The 21,807-nt window shown below is 40.9% G+C and overlaps 1 protein-coding gene and 1 long non-coding RNA gene across 2 annotated transcripts; one reads left to right on the top strand and one right to left on the bottom strand.

The window, feature by feature from the left end:
- Positions 1–20: 20 nt before the first annotated feature.
- Mlp84B (Muscle LIM protein at 84B) lies at positions 21–18,303 on the bottom strand. The gene is made up of 10 exons (XM_043411100.1): positions 18,162–18,303; positions 17,954–18,010; positions 14,452–14,576; positions 13,615–13,777; positions 9,553–9,676; positions 5,946–6,042; positions 5,559–5,643; positions 3,686–3,982; positions 2,751–3,071; positions 21–1,817 (listed from the first exon to the last, which is right to left on the bottom strand). The coding sequence occupies exons 3-10, from the start codon at positions 14,564–14,566 to the stop codon at positions 1,541–1,543; spliced, it is 1,479 nt and encodes a 492-aa protein (XP_043267035.1). The 5' UTR covers positions 14,567–14,576; positions 17,954–18,010; positions 18,162–18,303; the 3' UTR covers positions 21–1,540.
- Positions 18,304–18,504: 201 nt separating this feature from the next.
- LOC122405983 (uncharacterized) lies at positions 18,505–20,693 on the top strand. Its single transcript, XR_006259858.1, has 2 exons — positions 18,505–18,794; positions 19,121–20,693. It is a non-coding gene; the product is annotated as an uncharacterized lncRNA (long non-coding RNA).
- The last annotated feature ends 1,114 nt before the right edge of the window (positions 20,694–21,807 follow it).

Genomic DNA, 21,807 nt, shown 5'->3' with positions numbered 1-21,807 from the left:
TAAGAAGCACGCGGATGATGGACTTTTTAAAACGTATATTTATTGAAAATAATTCCATCTCAGTTATTTCTGGTCGTCCCTAAATATTTGCTTGTGACAGAACGTCACAATGCGTCGAAAGTTTCATTTATTTGTTTATTTATTCGTGTATGTGTATCGGTGTTTATTTATTCATTTATTTATTTGTGCGTTAATGAGGATTTCGCAGTTTCTCGTTCCTGGGAAAGATCGAAAAAGCAAAATCCTCAAATATTCGTTACAGCGGATGGGTCGATGGTTTTGGCTGATTTATACTTTTTTCTATTATCGTAACCCTAAATCTTAATAAATCATTTCGATATTATTCAAAATAATATTCATCTTCTCTCGAGGCTGGATAATCGTCGGTCGTTTTGGCTGTAGAGGTCCCCATTTTCATTTGTTTTTTTTTTTTTATGTTTTTGTGTTTTTTTTTAATTTTCGTTATTCGTAGGAAAATCTCTCCAAGACTGGAATTCCTCGTGCTTATCGATTATTCGTATTCCATTTGAGTCCTTTCAAAAAGCTCCGTTTCCTCGCGCGATGGCCCCTCGGATGACAATCTCTTGGCGAATAATTCCTCTGAAGTTTCGAGTCCCTCGATTTCCACCGAATTTTTTATCGATTTTTTTCCACCATCGAAATATTTCATAACGATAAATCGTGAAAAACGATCGGACTGCGAAACGTCACGAGGACAAAAAGCGAATTTGCACCAAGAAGCCGTAACCTCGAGGTCGCCGCATGAAAATTCGATCATCGTAATATTAGTGAAAAAAAAAAAAGAAAAAATAAAGGAAGAAACTTCGTCACCATCGCGGTGGACGGTTCGTTCGTAATATATTTTTGTTTTTTGCTTTTTTTTGCATTCCGTTTGTAATCAGTTAAAGCGTGGTGTTGTTTGCAAATATTATTGTTTTTTCGTCAAATCTACTGTAGCGCTCTAGAAAAAAAAAAAAAAAAAAGAAGAAGAAGAAAATAACGCATTTAATCTGCAAATTAACACGGATTAATCGTGCGAGGTTTATCGTTATCGAAATTGGCGATGTTTCATTGGAAGCGATTAAACTTAAATCTTTAAATCGTCACAGTTTCTGTTATTCCGTTTGATTTTTCATTTGATTTCTCGCATCGAAACAATGGCCGTTCGTCTCGCTCGAAATATCGTCGCGGTGCAGCGAGTGTTTTTCTTCGTTTGTTACGTTTTTAGCTCGCCATTCATCCTTTATAATATTTTTTCATTATTTATATTCATTCGTTATTATTGTGGCGCGAATATTTCAGGCTTCGTTGCGTTCTTTTAATCATTCTTCGAGATGCCTCGTCCCTTTGAACTCCTGAGACTATTTTATTCCTGATCTCATCATCATCATTATTATTATTAATTTATTATTATTAATTATTATTATTATTAATTTATTATTAATATTATTATTAATTTAACATAATTGCGTTGTGTTTAATGCAAAGGATGGAGAGATGTGGGATTTGTGGCAGGATTCAGAGGAGCTCAATCATTTGTCTAAGCCATCGTCAGGGTTCCCGCACCCATACCGAACCCAACACCTCGTGGCCCAAAGTTTCGTCCGTAACAACCGCGACAGTAGATCTCGCCGTCTGGCGCGTCGTTCAAATTCGTCGAGTCGAGCGAACGGTGGCAAGATCCGCAGCTGAAACAACGCTTGTGCCATACTCGGTTCTTCGAGATCATTTGCTCTGCAGCGTATACCGGATAGCCGCAACGAGAACAACCGTTTCCGTCGTTTCGCTTCGTTCCGAGCTCGGGCGAAACGTCGATGCTGGAAAAGAGAGATGCGGGGAATTAATTTAGTTCGAATTCGCCCAAGGTTCATAAATCTTGCGCCGATTATTTGGAAAAGTTTGAAAATCGAAGGGGTTCAAGCAGTTTTAAATCTTTACGTAAAGCTTGAAATTTTTGCTGTCGAATCTACCAAAAGCTCAACCGAAATCGACAACTAATGTGATCTTTGAGAGGACGAAGCTACGGAAGTAAAAGCCGTCGGTTGACTACATCGAATTTTACAATCTACACAAACCCAAAGTGACAAACAGCGTTTACAAATTCGGAGGCTACTATTTATATTAAAAACGGGATAATAATCGATTGAAAAATTCATCGGATGTTAGCGAATCGTATAATTTGCATGGATTCTGTTGATTTAAATGAAACTGGATGTTTTGAGTTTACGAGAATGTAAATAATTTCGACGATACACAAGCTGACGAGACAAGACTTGAAAGTGTGTTTAAGGAGGGTGGCTACATTCGTCAAAATGATAAGAAATTTACGAAATTTGGTGATAATGTTCTTCAACATCAAGTGCGAAGACACAAATTTTTTCAAAATTTTCTTCTGCTTAGTTATCGAGTAATTACGCATTAAATTAAGTGCTTGTACGCGTGAACTTTAGTGACCAATTACTCGATAACTGTACAGAAGAAAAATCTAAAAAAAAATTTGTATTGTCAAATTTGGCACCAAAGAATATGTTCACCAAATTTTATTAAATTCTTATAATTTTGAAATTTTTAACGTATTTAACATGGTTTAGCATGGCAACATCGTATCGTCGCTAGCCACCCTCCTTAATTTTTTAAGGAATCGAATAATTCAGTATTTTTCATCCAACAAGGATCGATGGTGAGATCGATTTCAATGAATTGTTCGCTTTCGTTACGAGGACTTTGTGATAGGATCGAAAAACACTCACTACGAGGGTGCTTGATCTCCGTTCGTCGAGACCAAGGTCGGGGTATGACCAAAACCAAAGCCCTTTGGCCCAAAAAGCTTTCCGTAACAGGCGCGACAGTGTATTTCCTTGTCGGGACCATCGCAAGCCAACATCGAGTCCAATGGTCTATGGCACTCGGCACAGTTGAAGCATTTCTTGTGCCACATCGTGCCCTTAGCGAGCTGTTGCTCCGCAGCGAATACCATGCCACCGCAACGTGGGCAACCCTGGCCCTGGGGGGCCTTGATTGACGTAGTGTCGGGATTGTAGAACGGCCTTGACGCCGCGATCTCTTCCTCGCTGGACGCATCGTGAATAAACCGTACAATCAAAATTCTAATTCTTGTTTCTCAAAAAATACGGGATTCGCCCTCAATTTTCAGAGTTACGTGGAGGGATCGAAAGTGCAAAATGATATGAAAAAATTCATTGGCGGATGAAGCACGAAACGAATTGTCTTCGAAATTTTATCGAGTTCGTTTTTTCTGGATGTTTTTGTTACAGAAAATATGTGGAGCAAACGATCTTTTGGGGTTGAAAAAACGGAGAAAAATCGCGAGAATATATTCAGAGGTGAGAAAAAAGTTAAAGGAGACTCCGATAAAACTGAACGCGACGTTTCGTCACTAAAAAAGCTCATTCAACGCCCGATAAGCTTTCGAGGCGAACGCGGGAAAACAAACAGAAGCCTCCAAAGTTCGTCCGTGGGATGAAAAAATCACTCGGCAAAAATCGGATTCCATGAAATATTGAAAAAGTAAAGTGAACAGAAAAATAATGGGCGCTTGATGCACGGGGACAGAAATCTCTTGTAAATGAAAAAGAGTGAAAAACCGAATGAAGAAAAAGCGATGGGGAAAAAGCATCGCTATTGCTTTCGTAAAAGGTTGATGTTAATTCAGTACGGAACTTACGTTAGACCATCGGTCTGCAGGAATCCAGATCCACAGGCAAATCCGTAGCCATGAGGACCCCACTTTTTGCCGTAACAAGTTTTGCAGTAAACGTCCTTGTCAGGGCCGTCGCAGGCGATTATCGAGTCTAAAGTTTTGGTGCAGTCCTTGCACTTGAAGCATTTCCTGTGCCATTCTCGTCCCTTGGCAAGAACTTGTTCGGCAGCGAAAACGACGCCTCCGCAACGGGGGCAGCCCTTGCCAGGAGGTGCTTGTATTTTGGCGGTGTCGATAACGGTGGTTCGCGGGGCAGCATCACTTTTATTTTAACAAATCAAATGTATGAGTGACTCGTGCCTCTTTCTTTGCCCAATTTTTATTGAAAACAGTGAGAAATTTACGAGAACAGAAAAGGCAACGTTTTGTTAAAACGCAACGAACGAAAAGAGGAGAAGAAAACAGTGGTCGAGAGAACGAGCTGAAAGCAGAAAGAGATCGGGTCGGAATTCGCGTTCTCAAATCTCATTTTTATTATTTTTCATGATAGACATTGAGACTTTTGTAAATCATGAAGATCAGACGTTTCTTTGAGCAAAGCAAACTTAACCGATGAGTCACAGCTGCGTTTCCCGTTAGATCTCTCCCTCTCTCGTTTCTTCCAGAGTCTTACAAAACCAGGCGTCGTCAGCAACATCGGGCAAATTGCCAAACAAAAAAATCATATACGTGCGTTACTTTTTAGTTTCGAGTCCCATTTATCTTTCGATGCCCATTTCTGGAGACACGCGAGTTATTTAGAACGCAAACAATATCTGGATGGAAAAGTCTCGATTTTATGGCAATGAAGAGGATTTTTATGACTGCACTTTGGTATTAACTATTGAAAAAAAAATTACGATTAATTGTATATTTTCTACTGGACATTAGTCATGGAAGATCGATGGATTTGCAACTATTTAAAAAACTTAAAAATTGTCAACTTTAGCAGGAAATAAACCAACGAAGCTTATGAGAATCCAAAAAAAATGCTTCCCGATCGGGGAGGACCATGTTGGAATTCGATTTTTTAGTTTTACTGAAAAATTCCTCTTACGAGATATTTTAATTTTTTAATTTTGGATAAAATCGAATAATTAACTTGCTTCTTGGTGAAAGTCAATGTTGAAATTGGCTGTGACATTCCTGTTATCAAGTGTGTACAAACATTGTTTGAGTGACGAGAAAAAGGTTGGGAATTTCGTGATATTTTAGAAGAAAAATTCATCAGATCGTTACGACACGAGTGAAGGGAGGGAGATTTTTTGTTTGGGCGCGTACCCCTCGTCCTCAATATCGCACTGGAGACCGATGAACATTACGCCGGCGTGGCCAATGCCTCGCGGACCAAATTTCTTCGGATAGCAAGCTGTTAAGGCAGATAAGCAATTGGCATAGCGTTGATAATAATGCGATTGAGCGTAAAAAAGCTGGAGCCAGGCTAAGAATCTTAATCTCGTAAGCCCTTGAGTTTTTTTTTTGTTTCTTTTTTATACAAATTCTTCGAGTGGATTATATGACTAATAGAGTGTGAGACGAGAGGGCGAGATTGGGAGTGAGAGTGCAGAAATCGTTGGCATTATTTAGCTACGGAAGTTTCACATTTGGAAAAAAGATTTATTTGAACGAGAAATTATTGTTTTTCCTCTCGATCGTACTCGGAATTAGATTTTCTTAGTCTCATTTGTTTATCCAAGTTTTTTGTTTTCATATTTCTCTGGAATTCGTTCCTCGAGCAAAAGCTCTTTTGGTCGAACGAACCAGTCGCTCGTTCATTCGAATTTCTCCAATAATTCTTTTTCCTTCTGGATTAAAAGCGATCCTTTTTTAGTACAGGATTATTGGAGGAAAAACCCACCCGTTGGCGTAGCAGTCGCTCTGCAAGGCACCACCACCCTGGCCGTAGCCATAGCCCTTTGGACCGAACTTCTTTCCGTAGCATACTGAAGAGAATACCGATTAGCGTGTTGTCACGAAAACACGATTTTCTCGATAACGTCAATCAGCCAAGAGATACGATACGATTTCTCCTTCGTTGCTAATCATTTTCAGCGGATTTGAGAACGAACACGGACACGTGAAAAAAAAATGAAGAAAATCGTTTCTGAAAGACTTTCCATTCAGACTCGACACGTTTTCAATCGAAAAATTGGAGCCCGATAATAATGAAGCGGAATAAATCGTATCGTCACTCTCATTTTTAACTTGATCAACGGATCAGAGAGAACGCGAGACTTTGGCTCACCTTTGCAGTAAATATCCTTGTCCGGGCCCTCGCAGCAGTTGACAGAGTCTAATCGTTTGGAGCACTTGCCACATTTAAAGCATTCCTTGTGGAATGTCTGTATCGAGATCACACACGATGAGGATCGACACACGACGACGATGGGATGGAAAGAGAGACACAGCGAGAGAGAGAGAGAGAGAGAGAGGCAAGTGTTAGTTACCGTTGGAAAGAAAAGTCGAAAATACGGTACGTGAGATAAAATTGCTTAAAGATAACAAGGTAAAATGGATTGTCGAGGAATGAGCAAAATCCGAATGATTTTTTAAGCCGTTTTCAAGGATCGCGAGTCACGGAAAATCTGCGTTCGCAGTGGTTCGAATCGTTTATTTAAATTACGAAATAAGTGGAACAAAATTTGAAGATCGAGACGTAAAAAAATCGATTTTACCCATTTCGAAAAATCTCAAAGGTTTGGAGGACCGCGTTCATCGGTGATGAGGTCAACGGTATTAAAAGTTACGATCGTTCTAGGGACACGCGTGCATGGAGTAAATCGACGTCGGAAAAGTGGCAGAAACATTGGGCTTCTCACGCAGTAACGAGAAAATTAGGAACGAAAATAAAATATTGAGTAATGTCAACATCGAGTAACAGTAGAATTGTAAGAAAAAAAAACTCAACGGGCAATTTTTTGATGGCGAAAGATACCTCGACAGTAAATATCGCAATCCGGACCATCGCAATGAAGCGTGGAGTCGAGTGTCCGATGACAAACTTTGCACTTGAAGCATGTCTTATGGTAGCCCTAATCACAAGAACGAGGGATGACGTCAAGGGCCTCCGATAACGAAAACTCGTATATTGTGTTTCATTTTCGTCTGCGACCGATATTCTGCACGCTTATTTTTATTCATTTTCTTCACAAATGAATCTCCGATTGATTGACTAGCGGGATTTCGCCAGAATCGCGGTAAATTCAATTTTTATATATGACTGAGGTTGATGAAACGATCGGTTCGTCTCATTGAGGATAATAATAACAACGAAATCGTGGAACGTAACAAAAAGCAAAGCGTTGTTACGATGATTGTCACTGCGAAAATTACATTCGAGATTTTCATTCTTCACTCTCTCATCCCAATTGGCCAATTATTTTCGAATAATCCTTTCGCTAATTACTTCGCTAATAATTAATCATCGATTTCGACTATCCTGCTAATTAAAATCGCTCGAGTTCTCCTAATAATTCTCAAAATATTCAAATTAAAGTTTTTATTCAGATTTTTCTTATTTATTCTTGGCGACAATGAAAATTCTAGAGGAAAGTGCTAGAAATACGAGGACAGTATATTCGTACTGGATTGCAGCCTTAATTCGAAGAGCAGTAATAAAAATCGTTTTATCCACCGTAGTAAAAATACCAGTACTCACACCTTTTATTCAAAAGACTCGAGAGTAAAAAATGTTTTCAGTCATTTGAAATGTTCGATTGTAAAGTATACTCGAGCAACTCTGAAAAAAACTATATGTATGGTAAAATGTCACATGTATTCGGTGTATATTCGTGTAGTATTTATCATAGAATTTACTATGCTGACAGTGAAAATTTGTGATTTACGATACATTTCCACTTATCAGTGAGTGCTAGTCTGACACGATGAATAAGACTCGAAAACAAAACGGAATATAGTTCAAAAAGCATAACTTTTTGCTATCCACACAAAGCTGTTGAGAATTTAAGGGAGGAAAAATTGGAAAATTCAAAAAATACTATGCTGTTTGTAATCGGTGGCTAAATACTTTGAGAATTCTTGAAAAATAATATGTTCCTCATTGTACAAAACGAATCGGTTTTCTCTGGGTGGATTTAGCAAAGAATAGCAATGATTGAGTTCACTGAGGGAATTTGGTTTTCTTGGATGATGAAAAGACTTTTCCGAAGCCTCATTCATTATTTTCTGCGTCATAAACTATTTCGATAGTATAATTAACTTTTTTTTCGGCATGTGTTACTGTAGTGCACCGCGATGAGCTTTTCACGATAAGGGTTTCAACGGAGAATCTTTGACTGGTCTCCGAATTCGAGGAAAATCAGATTTTTCCAATTTTAGATAGTAATTTAAGGCTTTTGGATCGAGAGACGAACGAGAGTGATTGAATTATTGGGATCGAAGCATGTGCATACAGATTTTTCGATTAATCCTTTGCTCCTCTCGCTCGCCAGTATGATTCGATTGGCAGCTGACGTGGAAAGCAGTAATTAAACTCACTCGATTAAATTCGCGTTTTTGGCTCGGCTCTGTTTCCCCCTGATCCTCGCACCGTCGGCTCTTCTTGCATATCGCGAACGAATGAGTCGCGATCTTCTCACTCCTCTCTCAATCTTTATTTTAGATGCTGCGCTACAACGAGTCTTTGCTCTTTCTCGGGTCGCGATCCTCTCGCACTTGGCAACGATCCCAAAAATAAATTTAAACAAAAAATCGGGAAAAACGAAATTTCGAATATTCAAGTGGCACTACCAACGTATTCGAGAATATTTGGGTGACCACCAAAACCAACATAAACTTCCCCCTGTTTTACGACTTCGTAATCATCTCGAAAATGTTTCATCCTCATCCTTGTCCTCTTTAAATGATCTTGTAACCGAAATTTTCCATTCCGTCATCCAAAAAATTATTAATGCCCCTCTCGGAACCTGACAATCTCAACAAATTCAGTTTCGCTTTTCAATCTCGACAGAATAACAACCATCCTCTTTACCCCTCTACTCGAAAACAACTCTGATTCTAAAATCTTTACTCCGAAATCCATAACAACTCTACGTCTACTCATGTATAATCCATGATCTTTCAATTAAAATTTTAAGTTAAAAAACCTCGTGATTAGAGAAATCGAAGATTTCTTCGATTTCTCTAATCTTCGATTTCTCTAATCACGATGAGATATGTTCTGAAATCATCATGAGTAGAGATATCGGGGATTAAATATCGCACCGGAGTAGATGTGTTCAGAAGGACAGACGTCCTCTGCGTAGATCCGCAGTTATTAAGGAGGGGGGAGTTGTTATCGAGAATGGCTGCCCATAAAGTTGTTAACTAGCAGTTATGTATAACTATACTCATCACAGCTTTACGCGATAACAACTCTGCTCTTTAAACATGTATTTAGAGGAGAGCTATTATTGAATACATTTACTGAGAGTAGAATTTCTGACTCTTTGCAACGTGACTCGACTCTTATAAATCGACTCGATAACATTTCCACTCCAAAGATATTTATTTTATGCACGAATAACGTCTCTACTCTTCAACATGTTTCGGCGGATGACACAGATTTTATTATTGACGAAAAAGGAGACATGTTGCGTTCCATTGATTTTGCAAATTTGAGAGTAGATCCGTAAAGAGGACGGTTGTTATTCTGCCCAATTTCGGTTCCCGATATGCCATCATCATTTGAAATGACGTGAAGAATAATTCAGGAATTATCCAATGCGAAATTGTGCGGTTTTTTAAAATGAGATTGCGGCGTAATATAAATTGCCGAAAATTTCGTTCCAACGTGACAATCATCGTACGTGCTTTTTATTATTTCCTGTGGGTAAATCAAGTCGTCAACTCACCCTTCCTCTGGCCAGCATCTGCTCCGCGGCGTAAACGAAACCGCCGCAACGGGGGCAACCCTGACCCTCTGGAGCCTTGGCGATAGCTCGGCTTTCGAGAGCGGCGTTCGATCCTCTTGGTTCGCTAGAAAACGGCAAGTGTTAGAGACCGATATATGACCAAGTGCAAAGATCATTCACACTACTTTATGATAAGACTTAAAAAATAGCGTCTACTGCAAAAGTATTGGAACAAAAAGGAAGCTCGTTAGTAATAAATAATCGGCAAAATTTCATAGAATTATGTAAATTTCATAACTTAAAACGATGTCAGTTTGTTAGGGCGAGCTGCGAAATGCGGGAGAGCGCAATACTGAAATAAATGTTGTAAGTAAATTCAGCGTTGATTAATCCTTCATTTATGGAATGAGACAAACAGACGAAGGCAGATACAGAAAGAGGAGAGTTTCTCAGTGAATTGAAGATATTGGGTCGAATGATTTTTTCCCCTTGAAACTTCATTCGGGAACAGTGCATCGTTCGCCAGACTCATTCACGCCTCGAATAACGAGAATCGAGCTCCTTCGTGCGAATCGCGTAGTTTCTCGTGTACCTAAATTTGTAGAATAAATGATTCTCGTTTAGAATCGACGACAGGTATAACTTTGTTGGCAATGACGAGGAGAACAACGCTTTCGAACAATTATTTTTCGTGCTTCTCGCACTCGTCCCGAAAACCCAATATCAACAATGTGTCGTGTTAAGCCAAGTGTGTTAGACATTTGTTAGTGATAATTCCCCGATCGCACGCGAGTCGCTTCCGCCGAGCCCCGAGAGAAACCCCCATGGAAAAAATGTGTTCCCAAAACATTTGAATTACATTTTAGTTCACATTTTGCTCATATGTGAACATTCATACATTTTTTCAATGCCTTAAAAACATGTTCGATGCTAATCAATGTTTCAGATCTATTAGAGCTGTTTTTAAAATCTTTCAAATCGTATTTGAAAAGTGCATACGTATTATTCGTTTGACAAAATTTCTTCAAAAATAATGAAACATGTCGAAGATTATATTTCTTTGGGTTTTAACGCTTTTCCATGGGGGGAGAGCCGAGAAGCACACAATCACATATGTATATCGAGGTATATAGACAACAATAAGAATAACGAGAACAATGAGAATAAAGTACGATTAAATCAACGATATTTACTGAGGACATACACAAAAGAGAGAGAGAGAGAGAAAATAGATGGGAACGATATCGAGACTCGAAAAGTATAAAGACTAAAAAAGTTAAATGCCACTGAAAATAAGGTTTGAAATTAAGTGAAAAGGAAGATTTTCAAATAAGATAAATTGCTCCGAATCGTGAAGAAGAATAGAAAGAAAGAGAGAGAGAGAGAGAGGGAAAAGACGAGAACGAAAGAGAGCACACTGAGGAAACTTTAATTTCTTATATTCCGTAAAAGCGATAATTCCAGAGATTTACAAAACAATTTTCCGAAGTACGTTTAACTTTTTCATTTGACAATGTCAACATAATCCTTAAAATTGTTTTCGATAAATCATGGAGTACCCGAAAAGAAAGTATTTGGAAATCGTTTTGAGATATGAGAGAAAATTCATGAGAGAGAAAGAAGATGTTCTCGGTGCGGATGCTGTGGCTGAGGACCGACCGGGGTTAGAGATAATGAATGAAGGCTTTGTCGAAATGAACGTCACGAATTTTGGCACTTCTGAATTAGTAGGTTTTTAATTGATTAGTCGGATTAAACAATATAGTTTTCAAGACGACGATATACTGTATAGACTGTATATAATCGGTATACATGTCAAGTATAAACAGAGAAAAAGACAGCGAGAGATGGAAACAAATGAAAATGACGAAGAATAAACAAAGGAATGTTGAAAAACGATTTAAAAAAAAGTATGAATAAATCATTAATAAGATAAATTAAAAGACAGACAGACCAAGAGATGGAGAGAGAGAGAGAGAGAGAGAGAGAGAGAGAGAGAGAGAGAAACGGAAAGAAAAAATGAGAGAATGACAGATAGTGAGAAAAGACAGAATAAAGGCCGTGCAGGATACGCGGGAAGCACTTAATCACGCGGAATTCGGAATTCATTTATGTTTTTCTCGGTGCTCACCATCGTAGTACACGGAATGTGTGTCAGATCTTATTTTTTTTCAGTGATTCGATTATTCATATTACAAATCGATCAATGTGGGCGTCCGTGTGGCTCGAACTCGGCGGGGCTGGCGGGGACTGGTCGGGAATTTGTTCGTGGTAGTTTTTCTTTTTTCTATTTTTTTTTTTTTCTTTTCTTTTCTTTTTTTTTCTCGCCCATGCCATTTGCAGGTGGCGGTTCTTAAACATTTTGCTTGGTAACTTTGAAGTTGTTGGTTTTTGTTGTTGTTGTTGTTGTGTACGGATGATAATTGCGTGAGAAAAGACAAAAAAGATGCAGCCAAATATCCCATTCGCATTCAACAGTGTTATTTATTAATTTGAGAATATACGATTCATATAAAATATAGATATATATATTCTCCGACGTTCTTTCCTTCTCACACTTTCTCCTTCCTTCTTTTTTTCACACGAGGCTTCTGTTTTTTTTTCTTTTTTTTTCCGTAGCTTCACATATATATATATATATACGTGTATATATATATTAATCTCAAATCAATTAATCTAAGCCCTTAATACAGATGGTACAAATGATCCTAAAAACTAATAAATGTGTTGGTTTTACGTGTTCAAAAAAAAAAATGTATTTTTCTACGTTTGTTCTTTATTTTTGTAAATGTGAATATTACGTGAAAGTTGCGGTGTTATTTGTCGATTAATTCGGTGCCATGAGAGATGTTTATGCATATATAAATATATATATATATATATGAGTGTATGTAAACGTGAGTTTTGGACGAATCTCATTGACCCTGCAGAATCGATGCTTCGTTCTGTATATTTCACTCGCGATATTATATCTATACCATATAAAAAATTTAAAAAAAAAAAAACGTGGCAAAACGTCAACTTTTATGAATGGGGAGTGTTAGAAAAATTGGGCTGAAAAAATGGGGAAAAATGAGGGCGAAGAAGAAAAAGTCAGTGAGATGTTACACCCGGGAACACAAAAGAGCGATGTCAAGTTGCAAGGACTGGATTCATGAGAAATTAACGATTATTATGAATGAGAGGTAGCAGAGAAGGGGGAGAACGGTCGACAATGCGGGCAAGGGTAGGTCGTTGCGACTCAGGCATTTTGAAGAGAGACGAGGAAAGAAGAACGTATGGTATGCATTTGGTGGTGTTTGTTTTTTTCAGATCGATCCGTGTGACAACTCATACAAACTATGTATAAATGACAGAGATAATAAATAACATATAATTATCGAATATTACAGGGAGAACAAATAAATTAATAGCTAAAACGCTTATTTTTTTCTCGTAATTGTTTTTTTTATCCAACGACTCGTATACACAAAGATTTGGGGTTTGCAGTAAAAACGACGACGTGGGAGGGGGCGAATTTTTGATGGGTTTCTTACTGTTGAAGCCTGCGGGCACGTTCATACATATTTATCAATAAATATTATCGGGCATGCAGGCTGAATAAATAAAAAGAATAAAATGTGGAAATAATAATGCTCAAATAAAACCAGAAAAGTCTCGGACAGCTTGTATCTTTGTGCTGATCGCGTGTTCTCTCGAATCTCTACGATCGATCGGGGAGACGTGGAAAGATTCAATCACATCATTTCCATCAGGTTGATATTACAAAAGGAGAAAACATCGTTGGACTTGTGAGGGTGTATAAAACGTAGGAGAAAGTGCGCGAAACGAGAGGACATACTTCGTCGATGGACTTTGGTGGCTTTTTTTGGGTTTTTTTTTTTTCATTGATTTTTGTTTTTTTTTTTGTGAAAAATCACCGGATGATAAAAACGAAAGGGGCCTGTGAATTTTTGGTTCTTGAAATTTCGAGCTTTCGCGAAGCGCTTGATCTCTAGGTGACTGGGGAGGTTTTCGGGGAGGGTGGGGGCGCAAAGGGGACGAACCACCCTCGGCACTCACTCGGTTCTCTGGAGGTGTTCACCCTGGTCCATTGACAAGCAACCTGCACCACCACCGAATCCGTAACCCTTCGGTCCGAATTTACGGGCGTGGCAAACTTTGCAGAACAGCTGACCCTCGTGCTCGGAACAGTTCGTCGAGTCGAGAAGCTTGCTGCACAATCCTGGAAAAAACCGATCGAACGGTTTTTTTTTCGTACTTCTCTCGATACTCAATTTCGTCGAGTATTTCCATATTTTTTTTCAAAATCTTTTTTTTCTTCTCCTAATGAATAAAACGCGCGTGACTCGAATTTCTCTCGGATTCAATGCTCTTCGGGTTCACCGAATATCAATAGTGCACGATGCAGCGTACACGGGTCGCGAGAAACTAACAATTTTGTACGAAATCACGAGCTTTCTGGCTTCCTCATTAATTTGCGCAGAAAATCTCTTCTTAAATTTTAATTCTTTTAGAATTTAATATCAAGATTAACTTAAGAAAAATCTTCTCAAAATAGAGTCAATTTAATCGATCGTTTTCGTAAAGGGCACAGCGATATAAGCAATGAAAAATCGATTCGTTTATCTCATAATTCATTGGAAACTCTGGATGAATAACGAATTACGAATTACGAATGGGGAATGATCCTACCTCTTTCGATTAAGGGAATTAGGAAGCTTAATAATTTTTCAAATAAAATGGATTTTCGATTGGAATTCCATAAATTTGTGGATTCGAAAACTTGCGGTTTTCCACCGAAGGGAAATAACGATTTTCCGAAATATCGCAAAATACTTGTGACACTGTAAAACCGAAAATACGAAAAGTAAAAAATTTTGGAAAGCTTCAACTCACCGCACTTGAAGCACATTTTGTGCCACTTGAGTCCACCGGCAACGCGTTCCTCCGCGGCGTACACGGATTTGCCGCATTTCGGGCACTTGGGGTGTTCAACGGGCTTGAAAGGCATTTTGTTTATTCTGTAAAAAGATTATTGAAAAAGCTGTATTTGAGAGAGAGAGAGAGAGAGAGAGAGAGAAAAAGATGAAGAAATATTGAGGAGGAAACGAAACGAATTTCGCTTAATGCAAATTTGATTTTTCGCGAGATTGTCGCATCGGAGTAGCGACACCGAAGCTCGTGGCGGTTCGGTAAGAAGCAAGTACGCTTTTGCTGCTCTCCCTTAGCTTCGTCGGCGCGTTGCACGCGAACGCGATCGCAATAATCTATTTCCGTAATCGGGATACGCTTGCACCTCGCCGAGCTTCCAATGGGGTTGTGCGCGCGCGTCTCTCTAACTATAGCACCGAAAAAGTTAACACTTGCACGTAACAGGTCAAAAAATTCCACTATTAAGTGCACTGGATAAAAAAGGGTCGTCGCGTCTCGTGAAACGAGTGCGCAAGCGACTGGAGAACCAGAATTTTTTCCGCATTCGTAACAACTCCCAACCAAATTTCTTTGCTCAGGAAATAATGAAAATTTTGAAAATTTTCAGTGATGAGAACTTCAAATTTCAGAAAGAGCCATAAAGAACCCCAATTTATTAATCGCACGTTTATTCAGACACGATTCACGACATTTACAGCGAATAAGGATTTGCTCAAAAATGCCGGCCCGAAGAAGCCTTAATTCGGGAAACTTAAAATTTCCATAACCCGTATTTTTATGCACTGATTATTTCGTCCAGCAGAGGAAATGTTTGTAGGACCAAGTCGAAGGTTTTTCGGTCTAAAAAGATATTGATAATGAATTTTCTCGCGAGTCCTGTATATCAAAGGATGGGGCAACGAAAAAATGTGGCCTGTTGTAGCAGCGACCTAATTAACCACGACGAGTGGGCGTCGGCACGAGCAGAAACTTACAAATGAGCGAATATAAAAGTGACGAAAAAAAACTGTCTCATTAATTTAACAAGAGTCGCAGCTCTGGAGTTTTGAAAAATGAAAAAATCGGTTGGAGCCTGCAAAAAAATTCGAAATTGTCGTCTTTCTCGCTCGAAGAAAAAACTTTCTTTCTCGGCTGTCGCTCGTTTGAAAACAAAAATATCGTCTGGCCGAGTCGCGTTCTATTCCTGGTAACGAGATCGCGGAAGACCTCGTCAGTGTGGGTCGACCAGAGTCTCGCGGGCGAACGGAATCTCCGATGCTTTTTTCCCTACTCTAAAGTGGATTGCTCTCGCGTGTGTTGAATTCAGATTACACAACTCGCGTAATAGGAGCGAGGAATGAATAACTGGAATGAGGATAAATCGGTCGATGCAATCGTTTCGCTCTCCTGAATCCTTAATAAATTATGCATTTCTATATACGTTACGTTTCATTTATTCATTCGAAAATCCAACCATTTTTTCGTCACCGTTGTTCAAAAGTTTAAAAGTTCAAAGACATAAGACTGAAATTTATTCTTCGACGTCGTTTTAATTCGATTCGAAAACTCTCGGTATTTGCTTACGATTCGATCTTAAGAAATTTACCTGACAAGTGATGAAGACTTTTTCAAGCCGGATTCGCGACTCCTTAGAAATATTTATCGTCAAAATATGATCAAGTATGAAAAAAACAAAATCGAAATCCTCCGAGTAGAAGCGACGAAAAAGGACAAATATTCTTTTTCCCTCCACGAAACAAGTGATGAAAAAACGCTCTAGGCTGCCAGTTCTACGAATAGAATCCCGAAGCGTAAGGTACTTGTTGGCTGCGACTCGAAAATGTTAAATAAATTGAAAAATCAGTAAAATTCGTTTGAATTTATCGGTGTCGGGGCGTCGAATCGATCGAGTATGCATGCGGAAAGCGTCCCGAGTCAATGAGAGGGTTATTCAATACGGCGACATTTGAATGGGAGGGTTGTAGAGCCGGATGGCGAATGAAAGGTAAACAAGACTAGAGACGGTCGTCGCAGCAACGGTTGTCTATTTCGGTCAAATCAGGATGAAAAGTCCGCGAGGTTTTTTCGCTTGCATCCGAAGACTGGAATGAGGAGAAGTGTGCTCGAGACTAGTCCATCTTGCGTCGTATCTCGATTTGAGAATTTTGCGAGCACCCTGAAGTTGGCCTGGAACGCGGGGGAGAGCGGAGAGTTCTATATTCGTGCGCGGGCCAGGCAAGGCAGGCAGGCGGCAAAGTGAGAGGCGTAGGCCGGTTTATCCGCGAGGCACCGACGCCGTATTAGGGAAGGCGCGTCCGCGACGACACGCGCGGGCGCCGCAATCATCTCTTTCTCTCCTTCCCTTCCCCAGTTCCCCCTCTCATTTTCTCTCATTATTCCGCATCCTCTCTTTCCCCCGTTCTCTCCCTGGCGGTATATTCGCTCTGTTGCTCGTTTCCTTCCACCTGCCTCCGCCCGCCGTCCTGCCGCTGGTTCTCCTTTCCGTCCAGTTATATCATTCCCTCTCCCACATCTCTGTTCCGTATTTTCTGTCGTTTTTACGCCGTTTCTTTTCTCGCACACCTTCGCCCTCTTTCTCTCCTCCGCGGCCCCCTTTTGCTCGTCCCTTTTTATCTTTTCTTCTCTCACTTTTCGAGTTTAACTATCATTTTTCTCTCTATCCGCGACCCATTCAATCGCGAGTGTTTTTCCCTCTGCAATTTCTTCTTCTCTGCAGGAGCCCTCCGACTTTTTCCACTCGTTCTCAACCTTTCCATTCCCCGATCTCTGCTTCCTCCCGCAGTGTCGCGTTCACCGGCACACGTTTCACGAGCCGTGTATCGCTTCGCGAATTCCGCAAAGGTACCGAGCTCCCCCCGCTCTTTACGTCTCGCGTCCAATCGCGACTTCTCGTCCCCTATCTTCATTCCGATTTCTTCATTCTCATTTTCTCTATGACGGAAAGAATGTAGCGCGTGGGTTCGATAGTGCAGGGAGCCGGAGATCGCTCCCCCGGGCGGAGACTCGACACGCGCAGCTCGAATGCAACGATCGAAATGCAATTCCTCGCGTCTATTTCTGCACGATTTTTTCTTTCCCCTCTAATCCGGAAACGTCGAAAACACTGATTCGCGATGAACGAATGTTGTTTGTTTTCCTTCATTTTCGCTGCTTCGTTTCTACTCGGGAATAGCGGTTCCGATAACGTAAAAGAAGCCGAGCGAAAGGACCAGCCGGCACTTTGGGAACGGCGAGTTTTCGCGAAATTTCGGATGCAACCGATTGCATCTTACGCGTATCGTACCCGCGGGATTATTTCCTCCGGGGAATTAGAGTGACGACGATTTTCGCACGCTCTGAAATCTCAGCTCGGACCGCGCCACTAAACGAGCTTTCTCGATCGCATGAACGTTCGGATCTACCAACAATTCGAATGCTTCTCTTCGGACTTTTGATTTTGGATTAGTGTGCGTGTGTCGGTACTCACCACTATGGGATATTATCGATCGGAGTCGCGAAACCCAGCGAGCGTCTCAGTTTCGTTCTTGAATATTGAACAAAACAGAAGAAATAAATTAGAATGCGAAATGTTGCGTTAATGAGAGGATTCGAGGCGGTTTTATACAGGCGAGGAAATGAAGTTTCTTATAATTCTTTGAAATACTTTTATATATGATATCTCGTTAAAAACGCACCAGTATATTATTGCCACACTTCTGCACCGCACTAATACTGGATTCGAATGGCTCTTCCCGCGGCGAGTCAGTCCTAGTCATACCGAAGTTTGCACACGGCACGTGCATCGGAACGTCAGTGCCGGTGCGAGAGGGCGAGACAGCGTCTTCGATCTCTCTCCTCACATCCGATCGTCTCCGTCGAAGGCACGCTCACCCGCATCGCATTCGCTTCTTCGCTTTTCCACTCGAACGTACGAAACGCACGGCGAGGAACGCGAGGCGGAAAGAGACGGGCGCACTGCACGGGAAGGAGGGAAAAAGAGAGACGCTGACGAGGAAGAGCGGAGGTCGCGGGGTGGAAGGTGAGAGCGAAGGGCACCCGGTGTCTTCGATGGGAGCTCGGGTCGGGTGGGTGTCGAGGGACGAGGAAAAATGTGTGTGAGGGAAAAAGAGCGAGACCCACGAGCGGCGCTCCCGATAGGACGAGAAGCTCGCGAGCTGCCGGAGGGCGCAGCGGCGAAGGGCCGCCACCGAAGAGCGATAGAAGGGCGGGCTGGGACGAAGAGAGGGAACGAGGCACATGAGTGCGACACGGAACGAGCAAAGTTCAGGGGATTCCCCCTTGAGAGGAAATTTATTACACTATCAAAGGTATTTTTGTCAGATGAATTTTTTTCTTCCAATCTAACTTTTTTTTTAAGCGCGCTCGATCTCGAGTCCATGGCTCCGACCCGGAACACTGGGCAGCGGATTCTTCTTCACGGAAATGCGGGACCGTTGGAGTCGAGGGTAGTCGAAGCAGCGGGAGAAGGAAACTGAATTTTCTGGGGAAGAGAATAAAAATTCTTGTTCGAAGGGGATGAGCAAATTTTTATCATTTTACATTTGTTTTCGCGGAGACGAATTTTCTGATGTTGTTCTCCGGACTTCCGGGGAGCGGACTGATTAGTACGAATTTCGATGATTTGTTGCAGCAGCACCCGCTGGAAAATCGAGGAATCGGAAAAAGTCTGAAAAGCTCGATAAAACGAATGCGAAAGTTTTTCGTTTTTTCCAACTCGAGCTACGGGAATGATACAATCGCGGTGGCGAGCGCGAAGAGAAAAAGTGCAACGATGCGTCGGGGCGTTGAGATTCTCGAAGCCTCGCTTTCCCCTGCCAAAGAAGAGTCACGAGAGCGAGAAAACTTGAGCAGGTAGATACAAAGAACTTGAAAATGTGCAGGGGGTCGAATACGCGGCACTCGAACGAGAAATACGATTGGAAAAATAGCGGGACGAGGAGAGATGGAAGTCGTTACTATTACGTGGTGTCTAATAAGCAGGAAAGAACGACGGAGAGAGAAGACGGCGGCACGCACTCATCCGCTATTAATAGAAACTTGCTCAAAATTCTATTTCGAGTCTCCGGTTTTCTCGCGCGTCTTGGTGGATCTTTTACACGTACGCTAGTCCTCCCTCTCTAATATCGAGGCGTGTACTATACGTCGGAGTACATAAAAAGCGGGTAGTTTGCAGAGAAAAAGTGCTTAAATCCGCAGGGCTATGGAAGTGGAGGCTCACACGGAAACTTTGCTGCTAACTCGCTCCGAGCAATGATTCGATGAGAGTCAAACCGTCAGAGTCATGAGGCTGATCATTTTTTCTCGAATCTTGAGATTCGAGAACATGCATTTATCGATTAAATATTTCGACTCGAAGCGTATTTCTTTGGAGACGATAACCAGACTGAGAAATCAAACTTCGGCGTTGCACACGCGACGCGATAGACATAACACGAGAAATTGAGCGAGGTTCGAAGAGCTCCTCCACAGCACGAAGGAGCAAGAACTTTTGCTGATTCGACAAACTTTGATGACACAGAAATTCATGATTCTGTGCCTCATCAGCAAATTAACGAACGAGCATAAAAATCGGAGCAAAATTGCAAAGTTACTAATACACTGGGAAAAACAAAATCATTGCAACAACTGAATGTCCTTAGTTGATATTTTCGTTGCTTGATTTAACTAACATCCGCTTGCGGTAAATAAAGTTCATCTGTTCGAATCACTGAATTTTTGTTCATGCGAATTACCTAAGCGAGTGAAACCAATTATCTTGTTCGAAAAACTCGAAACATTTGTTTATTTCTACTTAATTTACATACACCTTTATCTATTTATTTGAATATCAAGAACTGAAGTGTCCAAACGGTTTTGTTGAGATGATCAATATTTTGTAAATCGAATCGTACGGATCGGTTCAATACGACTCAAAATTTGTTGAAATTTATTATTGCTAATCCAACAGGATTTTTGCAAAATAACAAATCGTTTCACGCAGCTTAACAAAATCTTATCGATGACGAACCAAACCAGTTGTCCATGCAAATGTCTACCTTAAAATAAAGTTCAGTATATTGTATTCGGTAAATCAACCAAATTTCTGCCCGATCGAATACTTGATTTTCTTTATTTCACTTAGTGTTACGAAAAACTTTTTTGCATGTATTCCTAGTTTTCGGACGCATTAAGCGTGTTTGATAATCAAATAAATGAATTTTCTATTACCTGGGTATAATATAATTATACGCCCAGCATTCTGAAGCGTCTTCCAACCTGGGGAACTCGTAAGAATATATGTGAATGGTACTAAAATCATTGAAAAACGGAGCGACGAGCGGGCCTCGGAAATTTGGGTGAAAGTTGCGACGCGTTGAGATTTTCAGAGGCCGGAAATGTTGCGCGTAACTCATCGGAATTCCCCGGTATCGCTGACCCTTCGCGCGAATACGCTGCTCGGGACCGTTGCACCGTCTCTGTAGTTGCATTTATTTCGTAGAGCACGTTGTCCCTCGACACACGGCCAAAGATCGTTCGTACACGAGCAATGTGTTATTGAGAAGCGGCTCGCGAGCTTTTCGATACACGCGCTCTCGTATTCACGCGCGTAAAAACGTACAGAGTCGATCAAACATTTTCATTCCTCGAGGATCTTGGTAGCGGAGTTTGTTATCGAATCCTTAATTTTGCTCGAAAAAATAAGTGAAACACTGGCGAATAAAAAGCTTTGACAATTTTATTCGTTGCATTGATTCGATCGATTATCGATTGAAAATTTTGTTTAAAAAAATTTAATCTACCAGGGGAAAAATTGATCATTTTTGGGGTGCCTTTTATCGTCGCCATTAAAACTCATAACGTGTTTGAATTGTGTGCTTAGGCAGCAGACATAAGTTTGTATCGTGTGGGCAGAGCGCGCGGAGATGGTAAGCGACGGATCATTGCACTTTTACCGGTGCGGGCGTCTCCGATTTCCACGGTATGCACGCACAGAAGATGGTAAAGACGGAAGAAGAGGCACTTTATATTTAGATTAATTCTCGTGATCTCGGCTACAGGCTGGCTGGAAGTGGCGGCAGCACTCGCTATCATAATCCTTTCTTCGCGCCCTCCCCTTAAAAATCGTCTGCTTCTCTTCGTCTCTTTTCACACGAGGCCATTATTATTCGAGGATCTACTCAAGATTTCTGGCCACGAACACACGGTGCCCGCGTGTTACGCACCGTCGATAAATGTTGCGCCGCGGAGAAAATACGTAACGAAGCAGAATTAAGGGGAGAGAGGTAGTTTATTCAGTCGTGAAATAATCGGGTCTCACGACGCTCGTAATCGTCTTCGTAT

The sequence above is a fragment of the Venturia canescens genome, chromosome 2 (assembly GCF_019457755.1).
Source record: "Venturia canescens isolate UGA chromosome 2, ASM1945775v1, whole genome shotgun sequence".
Taxonomy (NCBI): Eukaryota; Metazoa; Arthropoda; class Insecta; order Hymenoptera; family Ichneumonidae; genus Venturia; species Venturia canescens.
This window is presented reverse-complemented; position numbering and strand designations above follow the sequence as displayed.

What these genes read in the sequence shown, in the direction of transcription:
- Mlp84B (XM_043411100.1), bottom strand. Translation starts at nt 14,566, where the DNA reads ATGCCTTTCAAGCCCGTTGAACACCCCAAGTGCCCGAAATGCGGCAAA. An exon ending in GAACACCTCCAGAGAACCGA is followed by an intron (nt 9,677 to 13,614) that starts GTGAGTGCCGAG and finishes GCCGTTTTCTAG; the next exon opens with CGAACCAAGAGGATCGAACG. An exon ending in GGAGATCAAGCACCCTCGTA is followed by an intron (nt 1,818 to 2,750) that starts GTGAGTGTTTTT and finishes TCTCTTTTCCAG; the next exon opens with CATCGACGTTTCGCCCGAGC.